The sequence below is a fragment of the Taudactylus pleione genome, unplaced genomic scaffold (genome assembly GCF_031769625.1).
Source record: "Taudactylus pleione unplaced genomic scaffold, aTauple2 ptg000154l, whole genome shotgun sequence".
NCBI classification, from domain to species: Eukaryota; Metazoa; Chordata; class Amphibia; order Anura; family Myobatrachidae; genus Taudactylus; species Taudactylus pleione.
In genome coordinates, this window is record NW_028284556.1 from 7,606,320 (window position 1) to 7,628,118 (window position 21,799).

Here is a 21,799-nt window from a genome sequence, read left to right on the forward strand (position 1 = left end):
GTTAGATTTCCACACAACTTTTAAAGACTATTGAATAGCAGAATAAAGAAACTGCTTCCACTTGAGGCTTACATTCATCACATTGTGCCAGGCTCTGCAGGGTTAGAATCATACCGGTGTGTAATATTAACATAGAGTTCTATTTTGTTGCTTTTACTATATTGTCGCGTACATTACGGTAAATGTGACCTTTAACGTCAGAAAGTGCATCTACATACAAATTGTATAATACACATTTTAAACAAATTGCGTTTTATAGTAGTTGAATATCTTTACAGCGTGCTGGATTATTTCTGACCTACTATATGTAAAGTGACATATTTTGTTTTTACATTTTCTACTTTCAGAAAAAGGTGCGGTTCCAAAAAAGAAAGACCCAGCCTCCATTACTAGCAATTCCCTCCCTCGGGCAAAGGTTCTACACAAAGCTGTGTCCTCAGGTGTGTCAAATCCACCTAGGATACCAAATTGCACGCCTCCATCATCTTCTCATCGGCAACCCAGTTCCCAGACGTCAGCAAATAGGGTATGTGAGATGTGAACTTATAGATTTTTAATCTTTTCATTTTAGCAGTATGCTTCACATTTTCACTTCTACTAGGGCTTGCAACAGGATAGTATTTGCAGGCAATATATCCTTTTATGTGTACTGGAATTCAAAGTTTCTTAATAGTAGTCGTATAATGTAAATTGAATTAGGATGGATACTCGCGAGGCAAATACTTAAAAGGCCATTTATTAACTAATCCTGAGTAGATATCCTATAGATATGGGGGACGATCACACTGATGCCCTCCCTGGATTTGCCCCTGGCTCACAGTGCTCCCCTACTTAGCGCGCGTCAAATTAATTTTTTTCCCAAGGGGGGCTTGGCCACTCCTCTCGCAATTAGGCCACGCCCTGATAAGTGCCGGCTATCGGGCTAATTGAATTAGCATGGGTGACCAATTGGCCAGCGGTAAAGTACCACGGCTAATAGAACTCCCCCTTAGTTGTACACACCATATGTATAATTCCTTCCAGGCACTAATATTCTGCTATAAATTGATTCAGCTACAATAGATAATCATATAGACTTGTGTACACATCACTTGGAAAATAATTATTATATCTGAATAGATTGCATGTATATGCAAAGGTTCATTCAAGATTCTATGTACTCTCCTTAACTGGCAAATCTTCAATAATGACCTTAAATTACACATAATATAGAACAGATGAGTATAAATGATACAATACATTATCAAGTTTTCTTTACTCCCCCAAATGACCTGTATTATAAATGTATACAAGTACCCTTTCTCATGTACATGTAGTTCTGTATCCTGGATTTCATTACAATCTCAGTAAAACTCCCTGTCATACACACAATACAAACTACAACTCTTACTATAAATGCACCATATCCTCCTAGCTTACAAACTCCATAGACCGAAGTGAATCTCCCCATATGCTGCTATATTTATATATATTTTTAAAAGCAATCCCGATGCTGCTGTATGTATATCTCACTAGCAGACCTACCAGTGTCCTTGGTGTCAGCGTGTGAGGTTGTCACACCTGGCTAGCTTTAGGATCTGCTTGTCCCATACTGCGCACACACCAATCTGCCCACACACCGCCCCTTGTTGCAACGGTGATGGCTCTTTTGTCCTCATCCGTATAAATGTTACTGCATGCATCAGATTTATTTATTTTTTCATCTTTATGTAGATCATACATGTTTTATTGAGCATATTTAATCATTTCCATCAGTCTCTGCCCAAATGTAGCTTATAGTCCATGTTGCTCACAACACATGAACACACACTGTGGTTAATGTAATCAGAAAATTATTTGTTAAAATTCTGTGAATCAAAACAAGTTTACTTCCATGGCATGTAAATGCTGAAAATGTGATTCTGGTAAAATGTTTTATGTACTTTTCTGTATAAAATAAGTGGTAATGGACTAACATGATGAAAATCTGTTTTAAGTTGCCTAAAACTGCATTAACCAATTTTTTTCTAGTTTGAATTAATTTAGTAAAACAATTTTGTTTTCAGTGTTCTAGAAAGACAATCAATATAAACATCAAATTAATACAAAAACTTGGGCACTTGGGTAACAAACTTTCGCTGACCACACCAGGCTGAGCTTTCCCTGACTGATGCAACTGTGTCAGAGCCTGCTGGTGGGTGCAGGAAACTAATCTTGTGGCAGCTGCTGGGCTCATGCCACCTGGCCAGCCCCTTGGTTTTCGCAGCAACAATCCCCAGCCTACTATTACTGGACGTGCTGCATACAGAAGGGGGGAGGGGGGGGCCTATCCTAAAAGTATTGCCCAATCGCTGCTACAGGAAGACCATCTCCCTGCAACCCAGGTTCAGGGGGATTAAGGCAATTGCAAACAGTCACTGCCAGGGGGCAGCTGCGATAGGTAAGCCTAACAGTATCATTCACCAGCCCCTGGGCTACTGACTACACTGCAGCAGCCCCACATCTCTCCCCCACCCAGCCAGCAGTGAGTGATGATTTCTGACCCTAAAATTTATGATTTTTTTTTTTTTAAATGATCAAATTATGTAAATAAGAGCTATATAATACTAATTCAGTATGATTTTCTCAACAAATCTGCATATTTATTCATAAAATTATACTGAATCGGGTTTAAATAGCTAAGTTAAGTGGTTAACAAATTGAGTTGATGTTGACAAAGGTAAGATCTGGCAATCTCGTACACGATACGCGGCATATCGTTTAGTGTTTGAACTATATGTCTTCCCGATCCGTACAATGCCGAAGTCATTACTTGACACAGACGCATGCAGGGTTCGGTGAGATCCTTCCATGCATCGGTGTTTAAAAAAATGAATAGAAACTGTAAAAATAAAAAAATACAAAGTCCCCTCCCCCATCCCCCTTCCTCCCCTAAAGCACAACCAGCCCTGGGCTTTTCCGAGCCAGTCCTGGCTGTGAAATACAGGGGACAAAAGACGTAGGGGTACCCTATATTTAGCACAACCAGCACTGGGCTAGGCGAGCCGGTCCTGGTTTTGGAAATACAGAGACCAAAAAAATTGGGATCCCCTGTATTTTCCATTACTAGCACCAGACTCTTTCTAGTGGGGGAGTAATGCCAGGGGAACTCTTTCACCGGGTCCCTTGGCCAAAGCATTACCCCTGACTGCCAGCCTGGGTTGATAAAATTCCAATTGGAGTCAATGGTGAGTACCGCTAAGGATACTAAAGGTTACCTTAGCAGTTCTCACAATTGAAGCAGCCCAATACAAAATTGGTGATGTTGGTTTCTGTGAGGTGCCAGTGCCCACCATGGGTAGGCAATAAGAGGCCCTCCAGCTGTTGTTGAACTACACATCACAGCATGCCTTGCAACAGTTTTAACATTGCCAAATAGCATGTGTAGTTCTGCAACAGCTGGGGGGCTGCTTATTGCCCACCCCTTCCAATGGCACTTTGTAGATATCACTGAGAATGAAATCTCCCCTTTTAAACCTTGACACAAAAAACCAATAACTGTAGTTCTTCCTGTTCACAGCATACCACTGCTTAGGGTGAATAACCAGATCGGTAGCAGAATGGAGCCTTCTGAAAATCCATGTCAGAATTTTATTATTTTTTCTTACAAAATTGTTCTCCTGTTTCTTAGAAATAATATGTGCAATGATGTTTGTGGCCACAGTATGAACACAGTGACCCTTATGAAGTACTAGAATTGGAAGTACATATTTCCACAAAGTATTCAGTTTTTTTTAAAGTTTTAAATTTTTCCTTTTTGCATGAGCAAAAGTTTTTCCAAGGGAATTAACACTTCTGTATGCTTGAGGACTGGAAGTGGTGGGTTCAGGTGTTCCTTTGTTGCTCTTATCTGCTTAACCTTAACCACCTACTGTAATTGGTGGATGCAGTCTGGATACCGTCTACCGATATCCCGACACTGGCAGCCCGACAGGGGACTAAAGATAGGCAGCGAAATTCCGACGCCTATCATTAGCCCCACTACAAAATACCAACACACGACATACCGAACGAAGGTAAGCCGGGTGTCTTAGCGGCTAGCTGCGGGGGAGGGGGTTAGTTTGCTTACTAGCCCCAGTCGTCGGTAATTAGGTCCGGTTCCCTGGTCTGTAGCACATATATATATACCCTGGTGGCCTAGTGGAGTCCCGGACGGACCGGTGTCCACTTCAGCACCTCCGGTCTGTCCCATGATACCGGAGGTAAGACTGGCAAAACGCGGATCACCGCGAGCAGTAACCCGCCTCACCTGTCCCCTGGTGTCCCGGCTGCTGTCTAGACCCGCTGCTGAGAGTACCAAGCCGAAGGCTGGAGTCGGGCGCCGTGGAGGGGTGATGGAACCGCAGCACAAACGTGCAAACTGATTGCCTCAGGCTCAGGGGCAGGGTATAGGGAGGGGGAAGGATTGGAGAACTCTGGGATTGCAAAAGCTTAACTGTTTGGTGTCCGGTCTTCCAGTCCACCACCTACACCCCCCCATTGTCTCCTTGTGGACCCTATGGACTTCAAAGTTTTACCATAACTCTCCTTTTTACATTTACCGGATATGCCAGATAAATGCTAACTTTAAGAAACTTGAAATATAAATTTTTAAAATTTGTATAATACTTATATTTTACCGATGTTTCCTCATACATCTGGCATGAGACACCTGGTGCGAGTAAGCCGCTAGGTCCTGTGCATTCCGCTTGTGTCTAGCATCTTTTTTGCATGAAAATATGTCTTGGTTGCAACTGGATGCAAGAAACTGCACTGATAAATTTGATATGTGACACTTGTATATCTGTCTGCGACTGATTCTGTATATGAAGAGTAACGGAACTTGACATGGAAAAAAGTCCGATCGCTGCATCATAGCACTTTATATACAGATTCAGACTGTCACACAGAGATATACAAATGTCCCATATGAAATGAATCCGTGCAGTCTCATGAAGCACTATTGCAGCAATAGTGTATAAGGAGACATCTGTATCTTTGTATTTGATAATTGGAATTTTTACCCTTTTATTGTGGAATTGCCCCACTGTGCTGAATTTCCTTAATTTTATTTGCCATTCTTTATCTATTTGTAGAATTATACATTTTAAAATAATGTCCCATAAATTCTGATATCACAAGATAAAGATACTAGCAAAAGCTGTGAATTTAAAGAGGTTAAAGCTTTAGGATTACATTTTGAGCACATTTTCTACATTTTTACTGTTTTGTTTGTTTAGACCAGTGGTTCTCAACTCCAGTCCTCAAGTGTCCCAAACAAGTCATGTTTTCAGGATTTGTCTCTCTATAGTTCTCTCTGTGCCAATATTTACTTTTCATTGTGCTACATATAAGCTTACTTTGATTTTATTAATTAACAGTGTTGTCTCCAGCATAGAAATGTTGTATGCAATAGCAGCAACTAATTTCATGACATTACTTCATTTATTTCTTTCGCTTTATGATTTATTTTTTTCCTCCTTTCATTTAAAGGTAGCTGGAGGAAAAATTACTAGACCAAATAATAAGCCAACAACGCCAACTACAGGACTAAGGAAAAAAGATATGAAGAATTTAAAAAATGTAGATAGCAACCTTGCAAATCTAATTCTCAATGAAATTGTGGACAGGTATGTATATCTATTTATGTGCTAAGAAGTCATGAATGCAATATATTTTATAGGTCTACTATTCCCACTGATCTTGAAGTGTGAATTGTGTTACACATTCTGCTGTCGTTAGGCTTGTGCATTATATATAATATATATTCTATTTTACACACACATTCCATATGCATCACTTTGACGTCCCCTCCCCCCAATCCGCACCACTGTTTTTCACCCGCCTGCATCACTTTGGCTCCCCCTCCCCCTCTGTGCTGCTTAATCTCCCCCCATGCACACCACTCTTATCCCATCTGCGCAGCTCTATCTTCTGCTCAGACCTCAGTTGCATAGACTGCCTGTGTGTAGTATTCCAATGAGCTTACAATTCTGTGAATTGGCAGCTCCACCATTATGTGAGTGACAGCAATCTCACTGTTAGAGTGCTGAATCTGCAGTTAACCACAAGGTGTGATGGCATACCATATCTGTATTGCGCAAGTAACATGTCCTTTTAAGGTGTCGGTCTTAAACTTAAAAAAGCAATGAAATTCCGATCATTGAGTGGCAGAAATTCAGTAGGTTTTGTGAAATTTCAGATCATGTCTTAAGCATTAATGGGACATGTGAAAACGTAAGTTTTTTTGTCTATGGAATTTCATCGCTTTTTTAGCACACAGGGTGTTTTGGAGTGCAGCGGTAGAGACCGCTGCGGGGGCAAGCTGTAGGTGTGCAGGGCAGTGGCAGCAGCGGGGGCGTGGAGCAGAGCACAGGGGCATTAACAGGTGACAGAGGGCCTCACTAGCACTGGGCATGCGCCTGAAAAAATCAAATCAATAAGAGACAGATGTATGGACATATCAGTGAGATCCATCAATGCATCTGTTAAAAGTTGAATATGTTTAATATATATAATAAAAAATGAAGTACCCCCAAAGCACAACTAGCCCCGGGCTTTTCACTGCTGGTCCTGGTTGTAAAAATACAGGGGACAAACAACATAGGGGTCCCACATATTTAACACAACCAGCACTGAGCTATTCAGAACCAGTCCTGGTTGCCAAAATACAGGGGACAAATGACATAGGGGGTCCCCTGTATTTAGCGCAACCAGCACTGGGCTCTGATCCGATGCTGGTTTTGGAAACAGGAAAAAATGAGTAGGGTTCCCCTGTAAATTCCAGCACCGGACCCTTTCTAGCGGGTGGCTAATGCCACAGCAAAGGGACCCCTTTCACCGGATCCCCAGACAGCCCAGGCCGGGGATCCCTGGGGAGCTAGGGACCCCCCCAATAAAGGTCAGGGCACCCTAGGCTGATAGCCCAGGGCTATCCCCGGCACCCCTGGGCGGTGGGTGCCGTGTTGTTTAGTGTGGTGCATTTGAAAGAATATTGTCTTTTGCAGGTAAACTGCAGGTCCCAGCAAGGCTCCCCCACATGCTAGTACTTGGAGAACCACAAGTACCAGCAAGCGGGGCATTAAGGGCCCACTGGTACCTCTAGTACACTTGTAAAAGGAATATAAAAACAAACACACTACAATAATTTTTTATAAATAATTTATTTGGCTGCACCTTCACCTGGGGGGCGGCTCTTTTACCTGACCGCTGCCACCCCAGGACCTCGTCGTCTTCGCCTGGCAGACGCCAACCCACTAGGACTTCCGGCGTCTTCACCTAGTGGGCGGCAGCCTGTGTCTGCTGTTTTGCATGGCTGCCGCCCACTAGGACTTCAGGCGTCTTCTTTCTTCTGGAGCTCTTGACTGCTCCCTCTCCGCCATCGGACTGCCTTGCTGCTGCCTCGCGCTGTCTTATATAAGCCAGTCGAGGGGGTGGGGAGATGATGTCGCAAGCCGTAATTTGCTCACGGTGTCCATCTTTGAATTTCAAACATGGGCACCACTGCCGAACTCTGCGATGTCCGCCGTGATTGGCTCGTGGTGGCCATCTTCGAATTTAAAAAATGGCACTAAGGCGCCATTTTTTAAATGGGCAACGCTGCCGAACTCTGCAGAATGGCTGGCAAGGACTGGATTCTTTCAGATCCAGGCATGTCACCAATACCCACACCGCCGCAGCCCGCACTGCTGCTAGTCCCCACCTGGCTAACTGCCATACCGTCACCGGGTCTCCGCCGCCGCTAACGCCCACTACGATTGCCGCGTTACGTTGCCGCTAACGCCTGCAAAAAACAGCGATCTTGGTGCACCCAAGTGAAGCCAGATCACACCCCCTGCTGGAGACACCTACTGACGCTGCGCAACAAGCTGAAGCTCCCTATCTGTATAATGGCGCATTTGTGAGGTAATAGTTTAAAAATGTTAACTTTCTAATTTGAAGCAATAACAGCAACTTAAAGAAATAGACTGCAAACCAAAAAATACTTTGGCATTTATTGTTCTAACTGTCCTTGATGCACTATACACCCTGGAGCGAGGTGTCTGTAACCATACGCTCAGAGATGCATGAGAAACATGTCTGTGCATTATTGTTCTTAATACTTTACCTTGTCTTTCTAGTGGGCCATCTGTCAAATTTGCAGACATCGCTGGCCAAGATTTGGCTAAACAAGCCCTGCAGGAAATAGTAATACTGCCCTCCATTCGCCCTGAGGTACTGTGTGTTTTATTTATATATATATATATATATATATATATATATATATATATATAATAATATATGTGTGTGTGTATTTCATTTTTATTTATTTGCTCAGATTTTTTGTGAAAATTATTTTTAAAACACAAAAGCAACTTGCACCTTTACAGAAATATGCCTGATAATACAGAAACATGCTGGAAAGATACTCCATTGTTTTTCATGAAACACTTTCTACTCGCTTGATTGATTTTTGTCTCACTCTTACTGGTAGGTGAATCTGTTAGCTGCTTGTATTTCTTTGGAATATTTCCGTATATATTACTCTGAGATTTTAGGGTTCTTGTTCCTACAGCCAACACCTCAACTGCTTAATGTTTACACACAGTGGAGTGCATGGTCCATTCCCCAAATTATTGCTGCAAGGGTTGATGAAGCCACTATTACATTTTACTCTTGCAGTCTGCTAATACTATATATACTAACTAGAAGTTATTTTTTTGGACATTGAATGGGTTGGTGATCTCCAAAAGTAATAATATGTATCCTTTGGTAAAAAGCTGACACAGAACGCAGTGCTGTACATTTGAAGATATCACGACCTAAACAAATGACCTAAACAACCTGAAAATAGTGAAATAGGGTTATGATTCTGCACAGGTTTTTGTTTTTTTCCTTCCAGATTATTTCATCATGAAATTTTCATTATATGGTGCCACAAGTTTAGCTGTACCATGCAGGCAAGGTACAGTAGTTTTTAATAAAACCCATTAAAACAATTAAGAAAATAAGACAAAAGATTCATAAACACACAAGTCATGTGAGAGCTGCGGATCAAGACAGGTCAAAAGTGTGTAAATTCTCAGAGCATGTGAAAATCCTGCTATGATCATATAGTAAAAGAGCAAAAGATGGACAGTAAGCAAATGGATAGACTTGGGCAGAGGGGATCAGACACTCAAGGTTTTGAGGGCTGAGTCCATGAGCGTTTGAGAGGGGGGGACTGCGGAAGACAAGTGCAGTTGGTGTGACCGAGGCAGATGGACTGAGTTATAGAATATGTAATTGGTGAAGGTAAGATCATTGGAGAAGGTCTGGTCAGGGCGGGTAGCGAGTTCCACAGGTGAGGAGCAATGTAAAAGATGCAGTAGTGAGAGGTGGTTACCAGTTGGGGGGAGAGGCCTAGTTCTGCGGAAGATTGTAGATGGTAAGAGGGGATGTATCTGGAGGCGAGGTCAGATATGTTTGCGGGGATGACAAAGGCATATGTCATGGTTTTGGCAACTCTTGTGTCAGGTAGGGTGTATTTTGCAATGTTACAAAGGAGAAGGCAGCAAGATAGGGTAAGGACTGTATGTTGGGGGAAGAGTCTAGAATTAAGCTATAGCAGCAGGCATGGGTAACAGGGAACAAGTGAGATGTGAAAGAGACTAGTGGGTATATTTACTAAGGTGAGAGTTTTTAGAAGTGGAGATGTTGCCCATAGCAACCAATCAGATTCTACTTATCTTCTAGAAGGTGCTAGTTAATTGTTATCTAGAATCTGATTGGTTGCTATGGGCAACATCTCCAAATATACCCCTAGGTGATTGGTACAAATGTGCCACTAGAGTGAGACCGGCAAAAAACACCCGTGCTTTAAAAGCTGTGTTTTTGTCCATTTTCTGTGTGAAAGTGGTATTAGTTACCCTGTGTCAGGAAAATGGGTCTGTCTGGTGTGCGGGTGTTTTTTTTTGTTTGTTTGTTTAAATGACAAGTCATGTTTGGAGGAAGAGGAGACTTGGACTGCTTCCAGGTATGTCGTATATCGCATTAAAAAAATTAGTTATGACAAAAGTTTAAAGAGCTAGCTTCAGTCCACCAATCTGCTCCCATACATTACAGATCTCTTTCAGTAATTTGCAGATCATTTTCAGCCGATCACGGATCTGCCAATCTTGAAAAGCTCATCAGTTTAGTAACGGTCAGCAAATCGGCTGATTGTCTCCATACAACACCAATCTATAGTCCTGATTGATTGCTGAAATTCAACATGTTGGACAACCAGATTTAGCGATTCCGATCACAAAGTGATGAACCCTATACAATTTTTTTTGTTCAATCACCTGCAAAATGTTAAATTTCCCTAATTAATCGCAGATGTATGGGACCCTCAACTCATGCCATCATTTTTGACAGATAGTCAACGTTGAATTAACTTGTTGAAACTTATAGGGGCCGTAGTACAACTTAGTTCTGACAAGGGGCAAATTTACAAATTTTTTGCTTTGCTCCTAACTCAGAATCAGCCCGATAGTTTCCCCATTTCTAATCCCAATGCACAAAAAAACACAACAGGTTTAACCCCCAAATTGATATGAGTAATTTGATGTGTTGTATGGTTTAATATACAGCAACATAATGCTTTTCAAGATAATAATAATCATTTTATTTATATAGCGCTAGTCTCCTAAAGGACTCAAAGTGTTTTACATTTGCCTTTACAGTACAAAATACAAAATAAGCTTAAACAAGGGACATTAGTGAAATGCTTGGGTGAAGAGGTAAGTCTTGAATCTATTTTTGAAGGATTCTAGAGTGGAGGCATCTCGAATACATACACATAACTTGCATACCTTTGTCTACTTTTATGTAGTATCCTTTTATACAGCTGCGCTTTTTTCAAACTGTCATTTATATAGAATGGGTTAGTTATTTATATGGATGTTGGACATTTTTATTTTTAGAAGTGATATATTCATGTAAAAGAAAAACATCTTTATACTTTGTTTGCTTTTAGCTCTTCACTGGACTGAGAGCTCCTGCACGAGGGTTATTACTATTTGGCCCTCCCGGAAATGGCAAGACGATGCTGGTGAGAAATATTACTTTGTGCAGTACTAGTATTTTGGGGCTGTCATTCACCGAGTTGCCAACTGTTGTGCCCGGCGTTGCCAGCTCAATAGGGCCGTTTGGAAAACAGACTTTTGGTAGGGTTATATATTATGTATTTTATTTGGTTTTTCCCTTGTAATCACTTTGTTTTCCTAGAACTTTTATTTTAGTTTTTTTTTTCTTTCTCAGGCAAAAGCTGTGGCAGCCGAATCGAATGCAACTTTTTTTAACATAAGTGCAGCCAGCCTCACTTCCAAATATGTAAGTGTCACACTGTCATGCTCAATCTGTACAGTTGGGTATAAAGTGGTTAAAAAGTATCTTACAGAATTTAGGGTTTATCATTTATCTTTTCACATACTATCAGCAGTGAACAACTGGAAGCAGATAGATTTCGAAATATCAAGACAAGTTATTTGCTATTTGTTTTATTTACGGTAAATCATTTCTAATAAAATGATCTCTGTCACAGTGTTCTGGGGGTATATTTACTAAAGGCTGATTTTAATCGATTCAAAATAGATCAAAATCGACATTGTGTTTCAGGGGCTAAATCACACATTTACATTATACTTAAAAATCAAAAAAAAAAATTGTTCGTTAGTAAATGTGTTTAATGTAGCCCCAGAAAAACATCGATATTGATCTATTAAAATCGACCTTTAGTAATTATACCTTTTGGTCTGTTCCTCAGTAGTTATTAAATCCCTTTCAAAAAGTGAATTAAAAATAACTTCTTTATTGCTTGTAACTACAAAGGTGGTTCAATAAGGTATCAAGACCTCTCACTGTCAGGCTGCGGCCTAGGATCAGCCGTTACGGCTTCCCCTGACCTCCCGAGCAGCCAGACGTGGCAGCGGGTGACGCGCTGAGGATTATACCTGAGGTCTGCTAGGACATGTATGTGCTCGCTCAGTGATGTGGTTTCTGCGGTTACCGTCATGGACGCAGCCATGACAGTCTCATCCCTTATTAGCCCCTTACTCCATGGTAGCATTGGTTGCTGTCAGCTGACACTATCGTCCAATGGACTGCTACCTTAGGGTATTTAACCGGGGTCTGGACAACAGGAAGTGGCCTGTACAACATCGTTACTTCTAGTGAAGACTTGCTGTTGCAGTGTTCCAGGTCCCAAGCTCTGTTGCTTCTAGTGACTTGTTACTAGTGTTGATCCACGATGTGTGTACTCAGTACGTCTTCTGAGTGCAGTCTCCTAGAGTCATCTCCTGTGCCAGTTCTGCGTCTGAAGCCACAGTGTGTGTACTTAGTACGTTATCCAAGTACCATCTCATATCATTCTACTATGCCATTTCTGCGTCTCAAGTCGCAGCGTATGTACTTAGTACGTCATCCAAGTACAATCTCCTAGTGCCATTCTCCTGTGTCAGCCCTGCGTCTGTGTACTCAATACATCACCCTAGTACAAAACTTCCAGTATCTTTTTCCTTTGCTTTCCCTGTGATAGTGTTTTTCCATTTCCCCACTTGTGCCGGATACCTGACCAAAGGGCCGTAACCTGCTTGCTAGGTGCAGCTTAAGCCCAAATCACGCTTGGAGTGGTCACTGATGAACACCTCCCAGTAAGTTAGACTCCGCGCCTTTGGTCAGGTCTAGCCAACATCCAGCACTAGTGCGTGAGGTCCCTCGCCTCCTGTTTCTTTCCCAACCTGGGTCCACGTCTTCCAATATCTTGACAGAGGGTCCGCATAGCCGGAGCGTGACACTCACATGTGTGATGTTCTCTATTTCATTCTAATTTCCCACCAGGCCAGAGCAGATAGACAAACTGCTTCTCCCTCAGCCATTAGACTGCGCATCAGTCATACTGTCCCAACATCAGTTGTAAAATGGTGGAGCTGGCAGAAACACGGTCAAACATTGAGTTAAGTAGTGTGATCAGATTTCTGTATCTAAAGGGCACATCAGCAGCTGAAATTAATCGCCAACTTGTCGAGATGTACTGTGATAATGTTATGTCATGGAAATAGGTTTGGGTTTGGTGCCCTGCCTTTGATAACGGCAGGACAGACGTCAATATGAGCAACGATCCGGCCGCCCAAGCGCGTTCACCACAGATGACAGTTTGTGCTGCATTAATGTTCTGATTCAGGAGGACAGACTCCTTAGAGTTAGTGATATTGCAAAATAATTGAATATCTCAGTGGGTACTGTGCACAACACCTGGGTGGAAGGCGATTTGCTACAGACGGTGAAGGTCAGCAAGCAGTTATGTCCTGGCTTCACGCTTGACACTGATTTCTAATATGCTGGAGGAAAAATAATCTATACCAAGGCTGTACTATTGATTATACATATATGTACGAGTTGATTAAATTTATGCAATGAGTGGTCTTGTTACCTATATTTATTGAACTACCCTCGTATTGATGTACGTTTGTGGGCTTGTAATGCGTCTTCCTTCATTTTGTTTTTTACAGGTAATTGAGGAGAGACTGATGCTTACAAAGGGGTCATTGATCTCTTTGGATAAAAGCAGGTACAGTGCATATGGCTTGTCAAAGCAGATGATGGGGAGAGCGAAGCATGTTCAGATAGCCACCTATCTATGTCATCCACTAAACTGTGTACTGTAGATTATGCATTTCTATACAGATCAATGATCTCTGTGAGCGTCCGGTTCTCCTCTTTGTTTAGTTTTGTCTGAGAGGTAAGACTAAATAGGAAATATTTTTTTACGCATATGGTGAATTTGAATTAGCCTCAATGCGCTGTTTTTAGAACAGCACAGTATGACCAGTAATGTTGAACATTTTTCCTCGCAGTCCTTAGAGGCGCAGAGGAAAAAGTGATGTTACAGGTACTGTATATGCCAGATATGTGGGCAGCCAACCATTGCTCCTGGTACATTGCAGATAACTGAATTGCTAGTATGTAAAAATTACATTATACTCTGTTATTTTTTTTCTTTGTTGTGTTATTTGTGCTAATGGGGTGTCATACTGGATCGTTTTCCTATATTTGGCATGGTATTAATGTGGCTTTCTTTTTTTCCAGGTAGGAGAAGGGGAAAAATTAGTGCGGGCGCTCTTTTCTGTAGCAAGAGAACTTCAACCATCTATTATTTTCATAGGTAAGAGCTAGTTTAGAATTTTGATTAACACTTTATATCACAGTCCTTGTTAAAGAGGTTGTTACCTTTTAGATAATCCCTACTATTTAGAGAGTTATTTTTTCACTGCCAATTCTTGTAATTAGTTAGGAGATGACATTTGTATGCTGGAACAGGAGACGTTGATGGAAGGTAGATATCTCTTGATGGAATTATCTCCCTTCGGTCTTTACATTTGATTTGAGTAGGTATTGGGTTAGTATCAATACTGCACTCTTGCGATTTAATCATTCCAATTTTTATAGAATAGTTACATTTTCTATATAAAAAAGCTGCTTAGTAACTGGTTGGGTATGAAATCCCGGCTGTCGGGATGCCGCTGGTCAGAATACCGATAACTACATCCCGACAGCCGGAATCCCGACACCCATAGGAACGCATGGTAAGTATTTTCCCAACCCCCTACACTAACCCTCCCTAACTGGGGGCTAACCCTAACCTCCCCCTAACACACCGATACTTACCTTCGGGATGCCGAAGGTCGGGATACTGATGCCGGGATCCAGACCTTCCCGGGATTTCGCGCCGGTGTTTAGACCGTCGGCATCCCGCAGGCCGAGATGCCGACTATATCCCCTTGGTAATAAATATATAAATAAATATGTGTGTGTGTAAACTAAGAACGAAGACCATAATTAATTATGTACAATAATATAGGTTTTATAGCCTCTCTTCTAGTAGAGACATGGGGTTCTTAGTGGATTTAATGAGCAAATTATGAATGCCCATCTATCACAACAAGGTGACCGCTTTCAGATGGGAACCTGCACTTACAACTAAAGTGGTACTAGTTGGCATACATTGTGCCTCCTGAAATATCAGTTATATTGATAGGAACTATGGGCCTGATTCAGATATGTACGCTTTAATATAAAATGCAGTTTGAAATAATAGTATTAGGTGAGTGTCTATATATAGATATAAGAAGTGTGTGTGTGTAAATATATATAAAGTCTTCAGGAGAACTGAAGGTATCTAAAGTGGAGGAGGGGAAGTTTTGTAATACTTTCACATTTTTGACTTTGGTTCGTATCCAATTAGATGCAATAAAACGAAAACTTAACATCGGTCAAGGTTATGCACACTTCAGGGCTTTTGGTACGTTTTTCTTGCGTCTTTTGTCTATACACGCTCCCACTTTGCGCACTATCCTAATGCAATAGATGCGAATCAGCATTCGTCCAAAAAACGCTCCATGGTGTAACCTGCGAAAAGTACAGCAAGATTTGGGGAAATCTGTCTGTACCCCATAAAAAGGCACGCTGACATAGGAAATCAATTTTGAAGTGTATTAGTGGACATAAAAGTATTTGGGGTTCTAAAATTGTGTCAAATATATGCATTTTTGTTTAATAGTGGAAAAATGATACAAAGCTATTTTTTTTGACCAAAATAATAGCTGCAGTTAAATTATGGGTACATTAAAATGGGTGCAAGTATATTTTTGTGTCATAAATGTGCACTTTGAAACATTTTTTAAAAATGCACCTTGAGCAGCCACCTGCAATGTTTAAAACATGTCACATCCATACAGCCCCCCAAAATAATAATAATAATAATAATAAAAAAATTAACTCCAAAAATTACGTAATTATTGGCCAAATTAAGCTAATTAAAAAAATATATTTGCCTAATTTGTCATTGGGGGGCAATGGTTTCTGGACCAAGGGGGTCATTCAGACCCGCTCGCGAGTGCAGAACGCTCGCAAGCGGGTCGATGTTCCCCCACTGCGCATGCGCACGATGCTCCGTCGTGCGCATGCGCGAGACCCGGCGAGCGACGGGCTCTCCATCACTCCGGGTCTCGCACCAAAGGGGGCATGCTGTCGATGTTGATTGACAGCACGCCCCCTTTGGTGGGCGTGCCTGTCAGACGGAGGCGTTCCCATGGGAACGCCTACCGTCTGAAGCCGACCCCACTGACATCACTAGTGATGTCAGTGGGAGTGATTTTGGCTCTGATAGAGCCAAAATCACTCCAGGGCTTGCGGCAGCGAGACCCTACCGCAGGGTCTCCGTCGCAAGCCCGATGGTCGCGATGGTCAAGACCATCGCGACCATCATCATGGACGCTCGCATATGCTGTGGGTGGTCACCCACAGCTATGCGAGCGGCCAGGAGGCCGCTCCATTTTCATGGAGGAGGGCACTGATTTAGAGCGAGCGCTCTGGTCAGAGCGTTCAGCTCTGAATCAGGCCCCAAGTCCCCACATTTTTAGCCCGAAATAGGGGTTTTGCTCTGAGATTATGAAACATTTTTACCTGTTTTTGTGTATGGAGAATTCACACGTGCGAAATCTCTGGCAATAGGATTGCTCGATACCCATTTTGTGCGAAAAGTTCGCATTGGCGGAAAATATTCGCAAAACCACGGCTTTTCTCATCGAATTGGATACGGCCTTAGTTTGTAAAGCTTTCCATAATCATTGTCCAATATCTGTATGGAACTTTGACCACGTGGCTGGATCACTTTCTTTTATGGGGACCTGTTAGTGCACTCAGTTATTATTTTCCTATGCAGAAATCATAATCCATCTTACTGCCACATTTACTAGTATGTGGATTTTAAAAAGCTCATTATCTGGAATTGTGATGACATTTTGTTGCCAGACGCAGTAATATTGGACCAATTCCTCCCCCTTCCTAAATATAACATATGTGGCCAGCATTAAGCGGCTGGCTTGCACTTTAGAACATAACAAATAAAAATACCATATTTTAAGGTATATAAACTATATGTTGTGTTAATGTTTAAAAGATACCCTTTTCTATTTGATCAACACGTTCTTTTACACTTGTGGACCAGCGCGGTATATTTCCCCTCCTTGAAATGAATAAGATGAATTTTTCCATCTGGTAAATCAGTGACGCTCCCATCGTTTTGCGAGCATTTCCACCATGTGTTGTAAAAGCTTTTGATATTTTTAGCTTACACTGCTGGAACCCAAGTCAACTATGTTATTTTTAATTATAGCAAAGCCTTTTTTTTTGTCTACCCTTTTATCTCCAGACCATAATGTTGTCACTGGCCGGAGAAAATGAAATCATAAGGGAATGTCTAAATATGCTGAGATGTACTTCTAAACACAAATCTTGCACTTTGTGGTCCCCACTCTTTAAGCAATACTTGTGATCCCATAACTGTTGTCTTGTCAGGAAATAGTTTTTCTGGCCGATAGTAGACTATAGTGGAGTCAGGTTTCCCGGCATGGATGGCTAGACAAGAGGTCTTTCTCACTGACTCAAATGTTTCATACCCCACTTTGCCCAATAGCTGAATCTGTGTTTTCCCCCTACAGATGAGGTGGATAGCCTTCTATGTGAAAGGAGAGAAGGAGAGCATGATGCTAGCAGACGATTAAAAACTGAATTTTTAATAGAGTTTGATGGAGTAAGTATTAGCTGCTTTTTGTTTTTCCTAATTACTATACTCTGTACATCTTTGTTGGTAACGGGACTCAACATTGGATATTGTGATGTGCAATGTTATGTTTTCTGGGGCAAGGATAACTTTTTTTCCTTATATATTGAATGTTCTCCAGCAGCATTAAATAACCAAAAGCTGACTTCAGCATTGTAGTTATTACACTGGGGGTAGAATGTCTACCTTTTTGCACATTCCTATGGCTTTAACTTTTGGGGCATTAAAGGCTTATTTCCTCTTATGCAATTGTGAACTTTTAAATTTTAATTTCCTTAGTAGGAAAAATAATGTGATTGTAATGTCCAGTCTTTTTTACATTTACAATTTGTTGATATATATTGTTTTTCATCTAACAAAATAAATAAAAAACAATATAGAACAATTATTGTTCTATATGTTGTTTTTCATCTATTTTGCTATTAGATAGCAGTATTGTCTGTATTCCTGGTATAGAGAGAATGAATGTTAGTATGCCTTGAGCTTGTTTGGAAACCTTGCATTACATCATATACACCCGCTTTGCCAATTTAAAAGTTTAAAAACCCAATGTAATCTTTGTTAAATCACTTTTGATTATTTGGCATTTGTAGTTGAAAGGATTCCAGATCTCATTTGGATGGGATTACTGTAAGATTTTACTACTAAGAATTGGTTTTATTCCTTCTTCCCCTTTCCTGACTCTCTTGATTTGATTAACCCTGTAGGTGCAGTCTGGAGGCGATGACCGGGTTCTTGTCATGGGGGCTACTAACAGACCTCAGGAGCTGGATGATGCGGTTCTCAGGTACCTACTATAGTGCAATGGTGGTGGTGGAGTTGTTTTTTTATCTATTTGGGCAGGTGTTAAGTCTAGGAGTCAGCTTTGTGCCATCTGTAATCTTGAACTGCTGTGTATACTTAATAGGCATATTTATTTTATGTATCTTTATTCATGATGGGACTGTTCCTATCTATATGTTAAAAGTTCTAATCATATTACCTTGCTATGACTTAAAAATGTTTGTTTATTTGCAGGCGATTCACTAAAAGGGTGTATGTCTCCTTACCAAATGAAGAGGTATGAAATATACTTTCTATTAGTGTTTTTTAGACAGGCATACATTTCTGTCCAAGAGTATAGTGAAAGACACGCATTATGTGTGTATAATAGTGGCACTCCGAGTCTCAAAACGGCAGGTAGAAAAATATGTTTTGAACCATGTAAAGGAAAAACAGGGCGACGTTTCGGGGCATCAGCACTCCTTTGTCAAGGTGAGTAACAAAGGGGCGCTGATGCCCCGAAACGTCGGCCCGTTTTGAGACTCTGAGTGCCACTATTGTCTCTTGCCATTTTATCCATTTCATCGGGGAGGCATCCGAGATAGATATAGATATAGATATAGATATATATATATATATATATATATATATATATATATCAGTACTTGTCAAAAGTCTGAGCACACCAGTATATTTTAAGGAATTTTCAATTTGACTGCACAGTAACGAAATAAAACCTGTTTTATTGGCTCTGTTTACAAAATAAACAACTGTTTGAACAATAAGGAAACAAAAAAAATGCTTGTTTCAACTTTTAGGCAAGTTTATATGGTAGTTTTAGGTAGCCTGCTTCATTGAAGTGATGACCCTTAGCTTTGATAAGCGCTTTGCATATCCTTGACATCCTATTTACTAATTTCTCCAGCTTTTGGCGATCCATTCGACTCCAGCAGCTTTGAAGAGCCTCCCAGAGGCCCTCAGTGTTGGTAGACATCTGTTTTCGGACTTCCCTGTCTAGTTTTTTCCACAAAAGCTTGATGGGTGAAACATCTGGTGATTGAGGTGGCCATTCCATTTTTGTTACGACTTGAGCGTCTTGTTTCTTTTGCAGATAATTAGTACACAACTTGGGTGTATGTTTTGGATCGTTATCTGTGTGTGTGTGTGTGTGTGTGTGTGTATTTTTATATAAATATAAAAAGGTATATGGCTTTTGCATCTATAACCAGCACTAGTTGTAAAATCTACCAAAGAGATGTAGTAAACCACATGTCCCTCTATTGTTGGAGACCTAGAGCAGACTGTGTAATAAGCGTGTGTAATGCTTGTTCTGGAGTTCTAAAGAAGTAAAATGTAGGCGTGTGTTACATTTTTAGTGTGACCGTGGTGTCTGTGCTGGAATTTATCAGCAAAAAATTCAGTCAAAATGACTGCCTGCTCTCAAAGCAGTGTAGCAGCTGCAATGTTCTAGAGATGTCTGCTGAAGGTAGTTTTTTTATTTTAGCATTTTTGTTGGATTAATGTTTGTGTAGCATATTGCATTGATTAAAAAACAAAAAACCTCCAACTTGCCCATTTCTATCCGGATATTGCAAAATATGTGCAAGCTCATTCACCATGCTAGTTTTATGTGTTTCTCAGGTCCACATTAAAGTAAACCTTAAAGCGAATGCCATCTACACATAGTGGAGGCATCCATTTTGTTGCCTGATAATTGTATTTCTCTGTAGTAAGTAGACTAAATTAACATAAATGCAGCCCCGTGAATACAGTTGTCCTCATAAACTAAGTTCCAATATGCCATACGGCACGAGCCAGGAATGTAAATTGTGAATCCTAGTCGCATCGCAGACGCAGCAAAACACCCCTCAGTGTACTAGAAATGCTGGGCTGCGATTTTAACTGCTCTGAAATTAGTTTTAAACACGTACAAAGTTGCAGGTGAAGCACAACGGAACTTGGCATGAGAAAAAGTAGCGGCCGCTGCATTGTAGCACTTCGTATACAGATTCAGAGTCATTTGCACACAAATGTCACATATGAAATCAGTGCAGTCTAGCGAAGCAGTTTTGTTGCATTCAATAGTTCAAATTGTGTGACTAATATGTACCTTTGAACTAAAAAAAAACCACTTGTCTCAAGCCCAGTCGCACAGGACCTGGCATTTAGAAAGGCTGTTTGTCGCAACTGCGGCAATAGTGTATGTGGACAAATTTGTATTAATTAGTCAATTCCTGAGTAATTTCACACACCATTTTAGCAAGTTGGTAGTCTGTATACTGGCTTGGTGCCTCTAATGTGTAGTTGACACTAAAGACCTTACAGTGCTCCATTGACGCCAAAATCTTAGCCAAGATACTGGTGGCCCGGTTTACTCAGGTTATCGCTACCATTGTCCATACAGACTAGACGGGGTTCATCCAATGCAATGCAAGGCAAGTCTACTTCATTTAATCTCCGGTACTGATTCACACACTTGCGGGTCTCTCACGGGGAGGAGTCTTCCTCCATGGGCCGTATTCAATTAGGTGTAGAAAGTCGGGGGTTGGAGAAAAGCGTTCGCAGGGCGAAGTTTTCGCCCCATTCGCCAGTTTTGATGCGATCTTTTCGCGTATTTTCGCAGTGTGCGCTCCTGCTTTTCGCCCCCTCCCCAATTACAAAACACACGAAAACGAATGTGCGTGCGATAATTGTGCTTGGCAAAACTAGTGAAAAGTACAGCACATTTTTGGGAAATCTGTCTGTACCTGTACCAATAAAAAGCCTAACTGACACTGGAAATCAATATAGAAGTGTATTAATAGCCCTAATAAAAGTATTTTGGGTTTGTAAATTGAGTCAAATAGCTGTTATATACATATTTGCATAAAAAGCTAATTTTGGGGGGAAAAATTGCTGTAGTTAAATTTGGGGTTACATTAAAATGGATGTTAGTATATTTTTGTGTCTATAAAGTGCAGGTTAAAAAATAAAATTAAAAATACACCTGCTGCAGCCACCTGCAATCCTAAAAACACCTGTCACATCCATACAGCCCCCCAAAATACCTGACTAAGTACTTTAAACCAATTTTCCAACACTTTTTTTATTGTTGTTATTAGGGGGAATTAAGCAAATTTTTTGCCTAATTAGTCATTAGCGGGGTGTCCAAAGGGTTCTGAACCAAGTCCCCACATTTTTTGCCAAATATAGGGATTTTGCACATATTATCACCTGCTCTGAGATGGGGAAAACTTTTTCATTGATTTCTGCCTATGGAGTTTTCGCACAAGTGAACACTCTGGCAATAGGATAGTGCGATACGCACTTACGCACAAAAAGTTCGAACCAGCAATTTCTTTTTGACAAACGTGACTTTTCACATCTAATTGAATACGGCCCATAGTATCTTTATCTAGATGCTTCTAAGGCATTTGA

At 41.0% G+C, this 21,799-nt stretch overlaps 1 protein-coding gene across 2 annotated transcripts in view; it reads left to right on the top strand.

Annotated features, from left to right (window-relative positions):
• SPAST (spastin) overlaps nt 1-21,799 on the top strand; it is an 81,363-nt gene that overhangs the window by 41,743 nt on the left and 17,821 nt on the right. For both annotated transcript variants that reach the window (XM_088474365.1, XM_088474366.1), the window contains 9 exons: nt 348-526; nt 5,491-5,627; nt 8,118-8,211; nt 10,976-11,050; nt 11,260-11,331; nt 14,086-14,161; nt 17,499-17,590; nt 18,328-18,407; nt 18,638-18,680. In XM_088474365.1, the coding sequence (XP_088330491.1) occupies nt 348-526; nt 5,491-5,627; nt 8,118-8,211; nt 10,976-11,050; nt 11,260-11,331; nt 14,086-14,161; nt 17,499-17,590; nt 18,328-18,407; nt 18,638-18,680 (848 nt within the window). The remainder of the gene's footprint in view (nt 1-347; nt 527-5,490; nt 5,628-8,117; nt 8,212-10,975; nt 11,051-11,259; nt 11,332-14,085; nt 14,162-17,498; nt 17,591-18,327; nt 18,408-18,637; nt 18,681-21,799) is intronic.